Source organism: Engraulis encrasicolus, chromosome 9, assembly GCF_034702125.1.
Source record: "Engraulis encrasicolus isolate BLACKSEA-1 chromosome 9, IST_EnEncr_1.0, whole genome shotgun sequence".
NCBI classification, from domain to species: Eukaryota; Metazoa; Chordata; class Actinopteri; order Clupeiformes; family Engraulidae; genus Engraulis; species Engraulis encrasicolus.
Window position 1 is genome coordinate 13877132 of NC_085865.1, and position 18350 is coordinate 13895481.

At 42.7% G+C, this 18350-nt stretch overlaps 2 protein-coding genes and 1 non-coding gene across 3 annotated transcripts; all 3 read right to left on the reverse strand.

Moving 5' to 3' along the window:
• Nucleotides 1-1889: 1889 nt before the first annotated feature.
• zgc:56231 (uncharacterized protein LOC406257 homolog) lies at nt 1890-14838 on the reverse strand. The gene is made up of 18 exons (XM_063206576.1): nt 14278-14838; nt 14039-14134; nt 13692-13811; nt 13192-13330; nt 12479-12654; nt 12111-12204; nt 11838-12002; nt 11608-11719; nt 11321-11383; nt 10321-10464; nt 9362-9527; nt 8765-8935; nt 7156-7295; nt 5724-5889; nt 4794-4929; nt 3221-3291; nt 3008-3127; nt 1890-2292 (listed from the first exon to the last, which is right to left on the reverse strand). Exons 1-18 carry the CDS (start codon nt 14416-14418, stop codon nt 2053-2055), a joined length of 2460 nt encoding a protein of 819 aa, XP_063062646.1. The 5' UTR covers nt 14419-14838; the 3' UTR covers nt 1890-2052.
• A 1736-nt stretch (nt 14839-16574) lies between these two features.
• On the reverse strand, nt 16575-18093 carry rps20 (ribosomal protein S20). The gene is made up of 4 exons (XM_063206577.1): nt 17975-18093; nt 17598-17697; nt 17328-17401; nt 16575-16809 (listed from the first exon to the last, which is right to left on the reverse strand). The coding sequence occupies exons 1-4, from the start codon at nt 17975-17977 to the stop codon at nt 16627-16629; spliced, it is 360 nt and encodes a 119-aa protein (XP_063062647.1). The 5' UTR covers nt 17978-18093; the 3' UTR covers nt 16575-16626.
• On the reverse strand, nt 17475-17541 carry LOC134456139 (small nucleolar RNA U54). The gene has a single exon (XR_010036225.1). It is a non-coding gene; the product is annotated as a small nucleolar RNA U54 (small nucleolar RNA).
• Nucleotides 18094-18350: the final 257 nt, after the last annotated feature.

The window sequence follows — 18350 nt, forward strand, 5'->3', positions numbered from 1 at the left end:
GGCACACTGTTTACAGCACAGCTACATTTCTTAGAATTGCAGGGGCTTTTACTCTTGCAACCACATCTGATCATCTGTAAAATGTAGTCTGGTGCCACTTTGACATTTTCTGGAACACTTATTGGTATCAGTGCTTTGTTGCATGGGTCTTTCTTCCATCCAAATGCTTCAGGAGATAGTTCAGGTGGAGTGTGAACCAATGTCCTCCACAATATTGCTTGAAAATGAGCCCTTTTCACGTTCTCAAGAAATGCCTCTGTTGTTGGTGGAAGAGCAGCCAGGTTAGGTGAAGATAAATGACCTTTCCCATTCTTTTTCCCCATACCACCAACCTTGTATGTGACATGCTGATACTGTCTGGAATGCCATAACATGCCGACACAAAGTTAGTGGCCTCACTGGAAAGTTGTTGGAATGGTGCCAGCACATTACCAATTGATGTCAAGTGATATCCAGCTTTTAGGGTCTTGATAACAGAGCCTTTACCAATACCAAAATAGGATGCCGCAGTGTCACACCCTGATATGGCATGGGCTGGTAAAAGGTCAATTACAATGTCATTTTGTGGATTTACATTTTTAATTTTATCTCTTTCCATGTTAATACGACCACCACTGAAATTATGTACTTTGTAGGCAAACAAATAATCAGCCAAAAAATATGTAATTATTACTTACAAGTTTTATTTTGTGTTACAACAGCACAGGAAGAGTAAATAGCAATGTATGAAATGGTGAAATTCTGTGTTGAATTAGTAATCCTTTCTGGGTATGTCTGAGCTGACACCACCAATATTCGCCTAAATGTTACATATTTCTGCTTGACAAACAGCTAGTTATGTAATTGTCTAAAATGTATTTGGTACGAGGACACTTTCTCCACTTTGATGTGGCAGGCCTACCACCCAGAATGCTCTATGGTTAATCATAGTGCAGTTATGAAGCTGTCAAAAGCTTGTGGGCTATGGCTGCAGCGAAATCAACATGAAAGGGTTAATATCTGAAATTTGCACATCACCCACTCTTATCCTGATGGGTAAGTGTTGGACAACTACAAACAGCAAAACCAAACAACCCACTATGAGATATAAAGCCACGTTTGGCGAAATGTTGGCCTTTGTGTCTCCGACTTGGAAAATCAGGCTTTTTGGGTGAATGCCCCGCCCCCAAACATGCATGACCCCACCCCCACTGATGTCCATACCTCACCACCTGTTCTTATACACATCCTACCATGTAAACAAACACAAAATAAGTATGGTATAGGGTATTTGGTCAGCACAACATGAATTGGGAGCCAAACACTGTTGTAATCTATGGCTGCAGCACATCAAGCATAAAAGGCTCAATATCTGAAAATGCTCAAGGGATATCACCGGGCATCGTCTGGAATCTTAATAGGTACACCTTAGGCAACCACAAACTGCAAAGAAAAAAACTTTATCAGACGAAACTGGGTTCGGCTTATATTTGGCTTTTGGCTGCTGGACTATGATGTGAGGCTTGCAGGCTGATGTGAACTTGCAGGCTTATGTTTTTTCAAATATTCAATATCTTGCAACACCACACATTTCAAAAGGTCATTCTCATTTGTAATCGAGATCTTGAATGGGGGAGGCACGTCAACACTGGGGCAAGAGGACAAGTGGACCAAGAAAGGAGGGGAGAAAGCAGTTTGACTTGCACCCCTGGTTTAAAGCATGCCCTGCTTGTGCCAATATACTTGAATTGAATTCATGTCAGTTTGAGAAATCAAATTGGCTCTTCTAAGTGAAATCAACTCGAAAAAGAGAGTGTGCCATGCCATTTGAATGTCTCATTTTGCCAAAGGCATTTTTGTTCACCTTTCAGTCCTACCACATTGTCGAACGTTTATACAAAAACCAGATATATGATATAAAATCATTTTTATTAACACATAAAAATACAAAAAAATAAAATGCTCATTTTAGCATTAAAAACAGCAACTGTTTAAGTGCATAATAATGGATCATTCAAGTCCAAACGTCACACCGAGTAAAACAAAAGCACTGCACCGACAGCAGTGGCTGGCTCACACAGGTTTCTTCTTGAGTGATGCGGTGGATTTAACGGAGCGCTTGAGGGTACGGCAGAGTGTGCCTGCGCTGCGCGGCGATGAGACAGACTCTTTAATGTTGGCCAGCAGGCTTCGTTTGGACCTGGACGGCTCGGCCTGCGGAGGCTGAGACAGCTTGGCCAGTTCCTCTCTCAGAGAACTCAGTTCCGCCTCCTTCTCAGTCACGCCACACTGCAGTCGCTCCGTCTCCCTCTCCTGTACAACCAGGAAGCAGACCAAAAATACATTTTAAAAAATCACCTTCACTCAAAAAAAAAAACGTTGGATTTTTGTTGCATTACTTGCCTTACTAGTCAGACTGACTGACTGAGAGGTTTGCAGGTTCACTCAGTAAGAATCCGGGCTTGACATTGGTACCTTCCAACTAGCCAAATTCTGGTAAAACCTGGCTGTGGCTAGTACCAATTTCAATCTCACTTGCCACTTGATGGTAACTTATTCTTTGGTGTGACAAACCACGTTAGTTGCATCATTTGTTTTGTATTTAAATGCAAGAATATAATAAAGAAAAAAAGCTGACTACAAAACTGACTAAAAATTTTGCTGAAAGGCTAAATGGCTAGTGACTCAGGAAAACCAATAGCCACAGTGGCTGGTGAGCAAAAAAAGCTGAATGCAATACAAACTGATATTGCCAGCATGCCTGCATCTTGACCAGTGGTGTAGTCTACTTTTCTGAAGTGGGTATACTGTATATTTGAGCATTTTTTTGAAGTGAGTATACTGTATATATTTGCCCTATTCTAAATAATGGATCAATCAATTTTAAGTGGGTATACTGAAATCCCAGAAATTTAGAAGTGGGTATACTCCGTATACCTGCGTTCTACGTAGACTACACCACTGATCTTGACCTTTTACCCTCAGGTTCAGACATCTTCAGTCAACATGGATAATGAGCTCTCAGTACCTGATAAGCAAGTCTATTCTGTAGTGTTTGAACCAGTGCCAGCTTCTCCATGTAGCTTTCTCCCGCCTCCTGCAGCGTGTCATTAAGATCCGAGATCCTGCTCTCTAGCGTCACAATGAGCTGAAGGAGAAGAAGGGAAAATGTTAATGTAGTTGGAAAAAAGTAAATAAAATCAAATTTTGGAAAAGTTTGTGGTTCGTCGTTTTGAAGTACCTCTTGTTTTTCACAGCACAGTTTCTCCACTGCACATTTCTCCTTGTAGAGCCGTTTACACCTCTCTGCATCTGAAAGACAGGGCCCATGAGTCAAGTTCAAGTTGTTTTATTTGTCACATACATATATGTAGTGAAATGATGGGGTCATCAACGTGAGCTCCTACACGATGTACAACATAAAATAAAGACTTTTGGACCTTTTATGTCTCTGGTTTCAATTCATCATAATTGCATTACGGCCAAATCATCAATATTAGTATTATGGCTAGTGCTGCATCAATATGAGTAGCTTAAAAGTTGTTTTGCATATAAACAATCAGATTTTCTTGAATTTAATTGATGGATACTTCAAGTAAAAGGAGGGACCGAGACAACATGCATTGTGTGTGGGAAAAAAATAAAAAGTCCATAGCAGTGCTGCCTCAGGACTCTCCTTTTACTTGAAGTATCTGAATTGAAAGTATTTGAAGTAAATTAAATTGAAGTATTTAAGTGTCTGATGCCCCTTTCCCTGGAAGACCACCTGCACCACACTTGATTGAGACCCAAGGCAGCGCTCTCCCATCTCTCTTTTATAAATGAATGGATAGTATAGGCAGAGATATTCTATAGAGATATGCCAACATAATGGGTTTCTATGGGCACCTAACGTGACCAGGTTCCGATCTGCCTAAAGGGGCGTGTCATAATGCTCCTACAATGAATAGAACAGTCCTTAGGTCTGCCTAGGTCTGCCTAAGGGGGGGCATAATAGAACCAGGAAACAATGGGCCAATGGAACCTCTCTCTCTCTACTCTCTCTGGTATAGGTAAGGTGTTTTTTTTTGTTTTTTTTTAAGTTTTGGCAGGGGCCATTACTCAGAAGTGATGTGTATTACAATAAACATTAGATGATGGCCCCTGCGTTGTGATCCATGAGGTAGAGATTAGGCTAGACGCGAGAAACAATGAAGAAATCTGACTATTGTCCCCAAATTAATACATTGTTTTATATTGTGTTACATTGTGTTATTGTATTATTTGTTTCTCAATCTGTGGTGAAATAACTTGTGTAACTCGTCTGTGAGGGGGCCAAATCAAAGTTGTCTTATGGCCCCAGTTGTGTGTGACCCTTGATTACAACCGTCTGTGGCATCACCACATGCTGCATCACTTCCTGTTAGGTCCTTTTAAAAACTTAGATACTGGCTTTGTCAGCTGCCTTCTTCGCCCTTCTGTGTCCTCACAGGTAAGTTTCAATTACTTCCGTGGATATTTCGGGAGCAAATGAATGTTAAATTAAATAAAAGTACTTCAAAGCATTGCAAGACTGATACAGACTTATCCAGACTGATACAGAAAACAGCCAAAAAATTGTTGATCGGTATCTGACTACTTGTATTGCCTCATCATGATTGATAAAACATTTGCTTTGCTTTCAGTAGAAATGTAATGCATTGCAATGCATTGTAGCATCAAATCGCATATAATCGAAACCTCCCGAATCGTGAGGGCAGTGCCAATCCACACCACTATTATAGGCAGCAAAACCCAGATACCATCAACACTCTACCCGAGGATCACATGTGTACCTGAATCTTGAAGCTTCTCCTCGTGTGTCTGGGTGGAGCACTCCTGAACAGAAGGCAGACAGAAGGCCATACTCAGAGAGCTGCTCTCAGATCGCCTCAGCTTCTCCTCCACCTCACTCAGTCGGCTCTTCAACTCCTGAGAGGAAGCATTTTAAAAGATGCAGTGTTCAAGACTCATATGGAAAGGAAGCATTCCGGAATTGGACATGGAAGGTCACCAAATATTTATGTTATACTAAAATAATTCGTCTGGATGCTACAGCCATGTGTTCAGAATGGAGACTTAGTTTATGTTGTCGATGAACACATCTCAACATGTATTGCACTCCTGACACAATGAACAATGTAGTCATTCCATTATCAACACACAGTAAAAGCTTTTGCAGAGTTGCAACATTCCCTCTCACACAGTCCCTAACCTCCTCTCCCCCCCGCCTGCAAAAACTAATGGCGGCCTCCAAAGAATCCTCCTGGTGTTAACATTTCTACAAATGAGAATCTGATGACTGTTGAATTCGAAGCGTAATCCAGCCATGAAATAATAAAAGAAAACAAAAAGGATTTTCAGTGTGCGGACCCCTCACTTCAAAACCATTTCTACAAAGCTATCTGAACGGTATGCTTTGATTAGGATTTGTTGGTAGGATAATTTCTTCACAGTCCTTTGAAATGGTTAACATTTAGGGCAGTGGTTCTTAAAGGTGCACTGTGTAAAAGTTTTATAAGTTCATTTCCAGAATCCAGGCTGCCCATTTGCAAAATGTTACCCATTTCATCAACACTTACCACCAACATCAAATTCTAAGTATTCATGAAGACTGGGAAAATTGCACTCATTGCACTAATTGCACAAACATCACGTATAGAACCTTTAACTTAACCCCTTCTGAGAATCATGCCAAGCCAACAGCCCAAGGCCCCAGCGTTTACCATCTCCCGGTGCTGAGCAGTGTTGTAGTCCTCTATGGGGATGTAGTCCTCCTCCACCCTCTCCATAGCGCGCTGGTAGGCATGCTCCTTCAGGGCATCCTTGTACATCTCAAATGTACTCTCCAGCTTCTCCTCGTAGCTTTCCTTCAGCTCCTCTATCTGTTGGCTGTTGTCAAATAATGAAAGTAATGGTTTTCACCAACAGTAGTAGGTATATATATAAACTTTATTACAGGCTCAGGGCCCAATAGGCAGACACACAACATATACATAGAAATAGAATGTGCAGGAAAAAGAAGAAATAATAATAATAAAAAAAAACAATGTTTCCACATATATGATTGGTATCGGACAGAGCTATATCTGGCACTTGTGAGCGTCATCATAATGCAGTTTTCAGACTTGTCCAAACGACACATGAACTTAAACATGAGGTTCCTCAGGAGAGCCTGTAAAGTACATAGTCCTGAGTCACAAAATAGTTTACTAGCACTGCAACTCCTGGGCTTTTTCAGCAATATCCTCAGGCAGTCATTATATGCTACTTGGAGTTTACGAATTGTCTCTTTTTTATAGTTGATCCATAATGGAGCTGCATACATAGGACTACAGTAGGCACGAAACAAGCTTACTTTCACATCATCAGGACAGTAATGAAATTTTCATTAGGCATGTACGCATATCTTTCCATTTTAGAGGCTCTTAAAAATAGTTAAACATAAATTGCCACCTGCTCTAAACTCAAACATGTTCTCCAGTGTCTTTGCATAGTTCGATCAAATGGCAAATTTTGTTGATTCTTCAGCAAATTGGAATGATGCAGACATGTCAGAGAGTCATGGACACAAACCAGAGCATATTACAGGGATACAGTTAAATAAATTATTTCAGCACTAATTAGTCACAATTTTTAAAAAAAAAGTTTTGCAAAAATGCTGTTGCTAGATGGAGGTTGTTGAGGTGAGACACCAGCCAGTTCCAGCACACTTTTCATTGGATGAGGTCATGTGCTGCTGCCCCAGGCCAAATTTGCATTATGGTCATTGTAAAGTACTGTAAAGTCAATGGGAAATTGGCCAAACATGCAACACAGCTCATGGATGCAAGCGTGCATGCACAGGGGTGATAGTGAAAAAAAATCCTGAGCCTGAACTTTTTCCCCTGCTCTAAGGACGACGACAAGATGCTGCATAGTGACGTAATGTATGCCTATTTTGACACATTATTCAAACATTTAATAGCCTGTGTATGACCATTACTCAAGCCTGATAGTGAAAGAAAACCCTGAACCTGTAACACTTTCTGAGATAAGAATAACCTAATGGCTAATTATTATCAATGTTTTTATTTTTGCAAACTCTGTCAAGCCTGAAATCAGGCATGGAGCCTGAATACTATCAGCCCTGCATGCATGCGTGTGGAGGGCGGTTACCTGTGTTGCTCCTCACACTCCATGAGCTCTTTCAGCATGGCATCTCCCATCTCTTTGCGGATCTGGATCTCTTGCACCAGATTCTTCTTTCGTTCCGCAAGCAGCTTGGAGCGCAGACTCTCAATGATGCCCAACAGCTCCTGTAGAACCAGGAGAGACAAAGCAGAGTAAAGATAAAAGGGGAGAGCTTCAATTGCTTTAATTAGATTATTAAACAAGGTTGTAGGGATAGAGTTCATTACTGACCATTTAATTTACTGAGGGCTGCTCATCACTGACAGGACAGGGTGTTTGAATGTATGTGTTAAAATGTGTATGTCTTTTGTTTTCCTATTTATTTATTGTTTTTTTTGTTTCCTTTAGGTTTTGTATTTCATTTTCTAATCTTTTTATTTATACCTCTCTATTCATTGACTGATGGAGACTGGGACCGCAAACTGAATTGCCCTTCTGATGGGACTAATAAAGATATCTGAATCCGAATCTGAGAATCTTCAGAAGCAGTATGAGCATGGACACAGACGGTGCGATCAGGCCGAAAGAGAACCTTGCCGGTGCCCCTACCCTTTTAACCCGATCAGGCCGAAAGAGAACCTTGCCGGTGCCCCTACCCTTTTAACCCGATCAGGCCGAAAGAGAACCTTGCCGGTGCCCCTACCCTTTTAACCCGATCAGGCCGAAAGAGAACCTTGCCGGTGCCCCTACCCTTTTAACCCGATCAGGCCGAAAGAGAACCTTGCCGGTGCCCCTACCCTTTTAACCCGATCAGGCCGAAAGAGAACCTTGCCGGTGCGATCAGGCCGAAAGAGAACCTTGCCGGTGCGATCAGGCCGAAAGAGAACCTTGCCGGTGCCTGTACCCTTTTAACCCGATCAGGCCGAAAGAGAACCTTGCCGGTGCCTGTACCCTTTTAACCCGATCAGGCCGAAAGAGAACCTTGCCGGTGCCCCTACCCTTTTAACCCGATCAGGCCGAAAGAGAACCTTGCCGGTGCCTGTACCCTTTTAACCCGATCAGGCCGAAAGAGAACCTTGCCGGTGCCTGTACCCTTTTAACCCGATCAGGCCGAAAGAGAACCTTGCCGGTGCCCCTACCCTTTTAACCCGATCAGGCCGAAAGAGAACCTTGCCGGTGCCCCTACCCTTTTAACCCGATCAGGCCGAAAGAGAACCTTGCCGGTGCCTGTACCCTTTTAACCCGATCAGGCCGAAAGAGAACCTTGCCGGTGCCTGTACCCTTTTAACCCGGCCGGCATGTTCACACTGCAAGTCTGAGCATTTGGGAACTGGAAAGTTGGCTCGCAATGCGGAAAAAAAATAATACTTGGCTTTTCCCTGTGAAACGTAAGGACAATGTGGACATCAGCAGGTTGATCCAGGTAACAAATGGTCACGTACAGAAAAGTTCAGAGCAAAGTATGCACTGTAAGGTTTGTAGTTAAGCAGTTTAGTTTCGAACACAACAGGAACAATAGCATCGCTCTGGTCGACCTGAAAACAGTAGTTTTACTCATATTTGCGCCACTGGCACATGGCACAAAAACAACAATATGCATATTTGCAATTTACTCACATATGCCGAGCACTGTGTTTGGCATGGCAGCAGTTACCTCCTGAGGCAGAATGGACATGTCTGCTTCATCGTCCCCATCCAGCAGCTCGTCTTCTGACAGGTATTCATCTACAGCCTGCTGATCAATCACTCCATTCTTCAGCAACGGCTTGCCATCACGTCCCACCAGCCGGGACTCAAAAGCATGGGGGAGAAGCACCTGAACTACCTGCAGGTACAATAGACAACAGATCAAATGTGAGATTCCAAAAACAAGGTTAAACGATAAACCTGGCTAACTTAACCTACAGGAAGTGGTAAACTTGCTAATAGAATGACAAAAGACCAACAAAGGTCGGCGTCTGCGCCTTGAACTTAATGCTCGTGTATTGCTTGGTGCGGGCACTCCCAAAAAAGTAGTAGGCCTAATCACTCAAGATAATGGAAAAAAGGAGGCGCACACAAGACTTGTGTGAAAAAGTGTATTGAAGCCGAAAATATACAACAGAAGTCTAAGGTTAACTGGAGAGACAGACGTTTCGGAGCTAGTCCATTCTCAATGTCTCCAGTAGGAACCTTGCTAATAGCAAAGAACGTGGATAAAATATTCTATGAGAATATCATCTAAATATGTATGCCATCTACTACGGCGTACCTTTTGAGCAACAGCAGAGAATTTCATGACGTTGAGCGTCTCGTCATAGGTGGAGGCACACTGGTTGATGTTGACAATCATGGAGGCTTTGCCCCGCCCACTGAACACGCCTTGGAAGAGGCGAGTCAGCTTGCTCTCCCTGTAGGGGACATAGCTGCTCCTCACCCTGAGGTCACATACATAGAGGCACACAATCAAGATTTAGGGCAGCTGCTCCTCACCCTGAGGTCACATACATAGAGGCACACAATCAACAGTTAGGGCAGTGGCTCCTCACCCTGAGGTCACATACATAGAGACACAGAGACACAAAATCAATATTTAAAGCAGTGGTTATTCATGCCGATTTCGCACAAATTACATTAATGAACTAATTTCATTTGGATGGATTAAGCATGTATGCAGATACATCTTCACTCTAGCAGGAGAGCGGCTCTCCACGCAGTGGATTATCAAAGTGCTTCCGCTCCACGTGTACCACTGCACTTGAGAAGCTGAGATTTTATATTAGTTACATTACGCGGCTTATTGGGCAAGATCGCTGGCCGTGGTGCTGAAGTATTGCCACGGCCGAGAAATGTCTACTAAAGATTCTCCAGCTCGGGAGTATGGAGCGCTACTGAGATCTCAGGCAGTTTCTGCACCCGCAGATATGTGTGAGGTCTAAGCGGACACCCCCCCCGGCCGATGATGGTCAGAGACCGATGGAGCAAGGTGAACTGGAGAGGAAGCTAGGGCAAGACCCCATTTCGAATTTCCAGACATAGACATTTTAAATGTAATCAAATGTAAACTGGCTGAGACCCTCAAAGGTATTGCAAACTGTAAGCAAAATCTCCATAACTGCTCTAAAGGTAGTTCAAGACCCCAACAGACAGCACAAAACACTTTGATTTGTTTAAGTGTCCAAGAGAATCAATAGTATCATGTAGAGGCATTTAGAACATGTGAATACCCACCCATTGCTATTGTTACGCAGTGCTGCAATGCACTTCCCCAGTATGAGCAGAGAGGTGTTGATGTTCCCCGCCTCCTTCAGGCGCTCGCCAAACGTTTTGGTTTTGTTGCAGCGCTCGGAGCCTGCCAGGTCACAGAGAGACAACCTGCAGCAACATCATGGACCAGAGATGGGACCAAGTCACTACTTTGCAAGTCACAAGCAAGTCTCGAGTTCTTCCAATTAAGTTTGAGTCAAGTCACAAGTTAAGACATATTTGAACACGTCAAGTCCAAGTCGTACCCAAGTCAAGTCAAGTCCAAGTCTCATTTCCCCCCCCGCCCAAGTCCTTAACAAGTCACCATGTATTCTATGCTCAATCTTGACAACTACATTTGGTCATAAATTCATTACCTCGTCCCAATGCTATGCATGTCCCCCCTTTGCCAGTTACATTCTTAACCAGAACAAATAGGCCTACTGTTTTTTGTTGAGGCCAAATCATTTCATTGTCATTTTTTTCATGTAATATTTTCACATACAAACGCAAAAAATGTGTAGACTTGACATGACACTGCAAGATAAAACTGTCAAGTCAAGTCTCAAGCCAATAGCGTTTAGTCAAGTCACAAGTCATTCGTAATATTGCCAAGTCATGTAATTTGTGAATCAAGCCCAAGTCACTAGTCCACATCTCTGTGGACATTGGAAACATGTAAAATAAAATCCATACAGCTAGTCTGGCAATTGCAAAGTTGTAAAAAGTTATCAGTTTGGCAAACCGCCCATGGAGAGGAAGCTCTGGCAAGATATACAGCCATCTTACAAATGCCTCTTAGTACATGGAAAGAGAACGGCATTGCATTACATCTTCGCTGCCATCTTCCTTTATCCAAGTGCATAACAGTATGGGGCTCCGTACACCATTTCCGTCAAAAGTGCGGAGCACTTCCCTGCCAATGTTTGATTCCACCATTTTCAATATAATCACTCCCCTTTGGATCAGCCTCCATCATACTCACTCAGACATTCCCTGGATGTCAGATCCATCAATCCGCAGAAGTTTGATGGTGAAAATACTATGGCTGAGAACACAGAAACATAGACGAGGAAAAGAGTTAAGTAACTACGAGGTTAGATTACGTTCCAAGAGAGAAGTAATGGGTGTCCCAACTATTGAAATAATGATTGATGTGTAAAACGCATACAAATCTATAAATTGTAGAATTGATACAAGTGACAATTTGTTGCAGTCACCGATCTGCATGTTCTGCCAACCAAGTTGAGTCTGAATTGATGTCATTTGTACCTTCGACTAGAGGACTGGTTCATCTTTGTTGAAGCTGCACTGCGGTTCTTATTCCCAACGCGGAGAACTTTGCTTGCCTCGTCTGCGTTGTGGATGTTCACCCATCTAAGGTCTACAAACATACACACAGACAAAAAAAAAACACACACCCTGTAGTATTACAGTGCTGAAAATGTAGAGAACCCTATGAAACCTAGAACAGTTATTTTATGTTTGGAGAGCGCTGTCACCTCTGACATAAGAGTTGCCGTTGCTGTCGTCACAAACGCGGAGCGAGGGCCTCTTCTTGGTCTTCCAGGAGGTCTGGGACTGCAGCAGGTCAAACACCTGCTCATTATAGATCTCGTAGAAAGACACCCACACGCAATACTGGAAACAGTCCTCTGCAGCGGATTCTAGAAAGCAAGAAGGGAGGGGAAATTAGTAACAGATAAAAAAAAAAATTTTTACATCTAAAATAACAATACAGAAGAGATGAAAACATTTTGAACAGCCCTCCTTACCAGTGGGGTCATAGGAGATGCCAGAGAAAGACAAACTGGAGGCAGATGATGAGGAGCTGCTTCTGGACCTGCTAGCCCTCTGCTCCCCATCAGCCTACAACATACAAACACGCCAAAATCATTGTCTGTACCGCACACTTCAGTTTAGAGATTAGTGTACGGCCTTTAGATAGCCTTTACTGGTTGGGAACCAATAATATCTTAATGGGTTTTTTGGTTGTTTTTTTTTTTCAACGTCACAGACCCTACAGTCAACCTAAACCAAGCAGCCACACATTACCAAAGTCATTCATAAAATGGAGAGAATATTAACACAATCAGATCAGATCCAAATGATGACAGAAAAATAGTTGAAAGCAGTAGAGTACCTCTTTCAGAAGAGCGGCTTTGCTGAGTTTCTCCGTCTTCAATTGCTCTGCGTCAAGCCTTTGCACATCACTTCCTAGATACGGTTTCAGGTCCATGACAGCATACTGACGACCACCCATGTAGCGGAAAATAATGTCCAAAGCCCGTGGCAAAATACCTGGGTCCTTTGATGAACCTGAGAAACACGGATAGAGGCAAGCACCCTTTGACATGCAGAACAAAATGGAACAAAATCACTTTAACAAAGGCTAGAGAGTCAACCTACGCTACTGCAGAAGTAGGTAATTAAATTTAAGACATAGGACTGTGTCTAAACATTCATCAGAAAATGTCTAAATAGTCAGAATTTGGGAGACACATCTAAATGAATTATAATATAAAAGAAAATGGTTTAACTGTACTGTAAAACTTACATTGGTTAAACTCTTGTATTAAATTGATTGCACACAGTTAATGTGAATGCTCAGACTCTCTGTGCCCAAAACAAACTTCTCTCTAGAAGAGACAATAAAGACTCATCCCATCATAACATGAAATATTCCTGGCCTTAGATTGATCTCATTTTTTACTATTACAGCCAACAGTAAATAAAAAGTCTCACTTAACTTTGTATAGGCCTACACCTGCATACAATTGATTCCACCACTTAGGCACCATGAAAGAAATGTCTAAAATGATGGTCTTACAATTACGTCATGTTGTTCAATCTTACCCTGTATTGTATGGGTCTTTCCTGCATTGGTTACGCCGTAGCTGAAGAGCAGTGAATTTTTCCCAAGAAGAAAGTCCAGCACTTGAGACCTGACAGTACCATCAAAGACCTCTGGCTGACCAACCTCAGGTCCAAAGATCTGGGAGAAACACGCACATGATGTGAATTGATATTGCTTGAATGACATATTACATGTTGATGTTTCATACCGCACAAACTGTACTTCTTCTATAGGCTACAAAGTGAAAGAGACTTCAAATGGAGGGGATTGTCAAGGTCACATCAGGAAAGTACAAGAGCTTGGAGACCAACTAGTTGGGTGGGTAGTGAATTGGTGTCGTTAGGGTAGCCTAAGGAGATTTTGGGACAGTTTTAGGGGCAAGAAAAGCATAGTACACCTATTACTGTAGCAATGGGTAACTCAATCTTCTATTTGGTAACAACAACAACATTTTTTAATCATGAACTTGCTAGGTTTGTACAGTAAAGAATGTCTGTACCTGTGTGAAACTAAACTTGTATTTTGATTGGCCGATGCCCTTCTCGCTGCATTTCATTGAGGCAGAGCCTTTGGGTGCATGAAGCGCAGCAGTCTCGGAATCTTCCAGTACAATACAACCCTGGGGGAAACATCCAGCCAAAACAATTCTGAATGCAGTGACACCTGCTGGCATCGTCTCACAAGTCGAAGAAAGTGCTCGTCTAAGACCTGCCCAACTGAAATACAGCTTAAAATATTATTTTAGGTTACTGATTTTTCCTAAAAACATTAAGGCAATGACAAGACCAAGGCCAATGTTGAGAGGATGACATGGTGTCTTGATTCTGGGTATCAGCAGCCACTCACCTGGTCTTCACCACTGCTCAGCTCCTCTTTGGAGAAAGGTCTTACTCTCAAGTACACTCGAAGTTGCTGTTGCTCAGAGTTATCCGTTACTTCACCCTATGGGAAAATAATGGCGGTAATTGCCCAGCATTAATACTTTTCGCTCATGTGTAGGCCTATACGTGCCCTGTTCTGTGTAATCAGCACGCGGCGGACTCGAAGGAAGGTGACTGGGGGAAAAAGAAATCGCATGAAGTTACCTGCATGGATGCAATAGAGGAGATTCCGGACAGTTCAGGTAAAGCTTTCTGACATGGTTCACAACCGTGTAGGTCGTTGCAGGTTGACTCCATCGCCTCAATCATGGTCTCGTCGTGCGCCAAATCAGTATCTGTCGCCATATCTATGCAAGAGACCCGCGCGTAAAATGTTGCGGCGCGCTTAGGCCTACTACGTGCGTAAATCAAACGTGGTGCTCTTGTTGGTAAAAGTTTTGGAATTGTGCCTGAATGTTTAGGTACAATCTGCTGCCTCTCCACTTTCAAGCGGGTTGAGGTGCATGTATGGGGCCTACCTGACAACAAGCAGAGCGACTGCGATTACTCCTCATGCAATCTGTTCAGTCCAATCAGATGACTAATTCCACTCGTTAGTTCTCCCACCTGGATCCAGTCAGTCCCGGCGCATAGATGCATAATTGATCAACCAATTAACATATGGGCATCATGTGAACAAGGTCCTTCCGGTTTTATCAAATATTTTTTTATGTTCTAACTTAACTTTTTAACCATCTTTGCTTTTACTACCTGGATCCGCTGCATCATGACATATCTTGCATACATGAGAAAAAAAACAAAAAAAAACAATAAGATGTGCTGTTTCCCCCCTGATAAAAAAGTGGTAGGCCTACAGTTCTTTAGGCTATTAATAGTCCATCCAAATTCAGGGTTTTGTTGTACAATTTCAACCGTCTTCACTAACTGCTTCAGAGAGTAAATGCAAGGAGCCAACTTGTTATGGTTAATAATAAGATCTATACACAGACTTAACTAAATGTATCTTAAAATGTGGATGGCCATGGAGGGACCCACCCAACTCTAGCCTAGAAATCTAGACGCCCCTAGCGACCGCAAATTGAATTTTTGCTGTACGGGTCTGGCTGCGCTAGGCTAACCCAACTCAGCTACAGTGGCTCTACTTCTCATGCAAGGTTTCCACTGCTGAGTTTTACACTGACTTACAGGAATATAGGTAGATCGATTTTTTGAAGATTTCCCCCAATGGTGTTGGGCTACATAAATCCAAGATGTGTGTAGGTGATATATAAAAATCAGAATGAGGAAAAACACCCACAAACTGTACCCTGGAAGCTTAAAAAAAAAAAAAAAAAAAAACACAGCTCCTACCCACCCTGCCAAGCCAGACATAAAATTGACTGTCACCTGTTACCAAAACCCTCAATCACATAAGTTCATCCATGTTCACTGTTGAGTTTGACAATAGCTAAACAGTAAAGATTCTAAACCAGGGGTGCAAACATAAGGGGGCCAGATTCAGTCTGCTAGATGGTTCAATCCGGCGCCATACTTTGAGGAAAAAAAGCCAATCTATAGCCCAGGGGGTCCCAAACCGTACCATGACAAGCCCCCCCAGGTTAGTGCAATCCTAAACCCATTGTACTACAGAAGGCGTAATAAAAGAAAAAATATTCCACTGGAATTGTTTAGCAAATTTTGACTACTTAAGTTATTCAATTTATGAAATTCTTTGTTACATTTCTCTGCCAACCTGCTGTGCCCCCCTAACATCCCCTTGCAGCAGCCCAGGGGTCCCTGGCCCCCACTTTGAAAACCCCCACTCTAGCCCATTAAAGTTACTACAAGTGGCTGAGATTTCAGGTTCTCAGTGAGATTACTCGCCATTGTAGTCAATGCTCCCAATACACCTGCTGTCATACACCTTGAGAACGCAGTTCAGATGGGACTTAAGTGGTGATATTTCGCCATTACGTTTCTGGTCTGGCCAATTTGGCTGTATGTGGCCAATGGACCAAAAGGTGTTAAACAACCCCGTTCTAAACCCAAGCAGGGTTCCCATTCCAATTCAAATATAAAATTCCATGATTTTCCCATTTCTTCTCAGACCCTAAAACAGAATTTCCATGACTACTTCCGTAAAAAAAATTACGTTAAAACGTTTTAAAGTGTGTAAACTGAAGATTATCTTCACCCCTAGCGACGACGCCGAGCCACAGCCAGGCACATTTGATCCTAGAATGTTGCAGATTAGTGCGAAACCTAACAGTCTCTGGTGAAGCGTTGTAGTTTAACCAGTAAGAAACAAATGTTACACACCAAACAAAAAAGTTTGTTTCTCCACAACTGTTAAGAAAATTCCATGACTATGTATGCAGAATGGTAAAATTCCCTGACTGGAAAAACGTATGAAATTCCATTATATTCCAGAAATTCAATGCCCCGTGGGAACCTCACCAGGACTGAGACCTTACTGATGCATGCATGTAGGAAACCAATACAAAAACGACAGACAAAGTGGATCTTTTTCTTCCTTTTATTGGTTGCTGGCCATGAAGAGCCAAGTGTCCCATTTTATGCGTCAGCAATGGTGACCTCAACCTCTACACCAGGCTCGATGCTGATGCTGGTGATCTGCTTGACGATCTCAGATGGACTGTGGAGGTCAATCAGGCGCTTGTGGATGCGCATCTGGAAGCGATCCCAAGTCTTGGAACCCTCACCACAAGGAGTCTTACGAGTGGTGATGCGCAGGGTCTGGGGAGGGATAGGGGGAAAACACAAGCTGTTAAATCCATGTCCAACATGCAAAGTGCACTGGTAAAGCAATGACATTTGCCTTGACAGTGTACACCAGGTGGGTTAAGGAAACAATGTTTATAGCCTCGATAAGTGATGAATGAATTAAATGCATTCTTGAGACAGCCGACAAGTATTTAGTTTAGGGACGCTGAATAACCCTCTGGTGTGATGTGTATAAAGACTAAGTTCAGGTTTGTTAAACTTAAAAAGCAATTCAAAGCAGACTAGAACAATGATTAGTCCAAATGTATAATGAAATTGGTATAAGAGATAGCTCCATGTTACACTTCAGACCTCCACTTGTCCAGAGACGAAGAAAAACACAGCCAAATATCTTCCCAAAATATGAATTTGTTACTGTGAGTGATGGAGGGTGTAGTAGCCTTCATTGATGGTCAATCTACAGCATGTTCATGCTAATACAAAGAACCCTATAAAAAAACTTGGCGAAAATAAAGCGTGCATAACGTTACCTTAGTCGGCATACGGACAGGTCCCTTCACCTTCAGATTCTTCTCCTTGGCGCCACGGATGAGGTCCGCGCACACTGTTGCATGAAAAGAAAGTGTAGCTTTGGTAAGCAACTATTATGCGTAGACCGTCCGGCGATACATGTGACACGTTGGCTCAGAATAGCGTATAGAGTGTTCATGACTTAGTTCATAAAAAGTTTTATCCTCATGGCCAGCCTCTCTGTAAACAAAAAAAATGCAAGTAGAACTAGACCAGGAACTTTTTCTTACCCTTCTCCAGCGACTTGACGTTGCGGCTGGTCAGAGTGATCCGGATGCGGTGAATGGCCACTTCGGCCTCCACGGGAGCCTTGCCTGTATCCTTGTAAGCCTGGAAATAGATACAATATCCATTAATTCACTAACCAGATCACTCGTTCTGGTGGAGGGTAACGCACCACAGGCAGGAAGATGTGGAAATGACTGGTAGGATATGTCGGCCATTATGGCTAAGCACCATGTAAACACCGTGCGCACAGGGCATCCTAGCCAAAGCTAGCTAGCACGTGTTTATCTTCTAAGAGTAAGCTATAATGCAGCATTAACTTACAAGAGTGAACGTGTTGTTTGAATGCTTAAATAAGTGGCGTGATAGATTGCCTTCTCACCATGTTTTAATGTTCCTGGCCGACTTATTCGTAAGATTTCGTCGCGAACAGCGGTGAGCCAGGAGATTGCGCGCCGGGTCCCACACGTTCAAACGAAAGGAACGTTTTCAGGCCTGATCAGGCTTTTATACCCCATCATCCGGGTACTTTCAGACCTTTGTCATTTCTTCTTCGCCGAGACTTCTTTTTGTTGTTTGCAGTCTCTGTCGCCACCTAGTGTTAATAAATAGGTTAGCGCAGCATACTCAAACGCGCACAGTGCAAAGCGCACCTCTGGGTAAGTCGAACTGATACTGAATGTCTTCAGTCTCAAGAGATACATTTTCAGTGTGGATCATTTCTATGAAGTGTCCTAAACAATATAGGCTACTAAAAT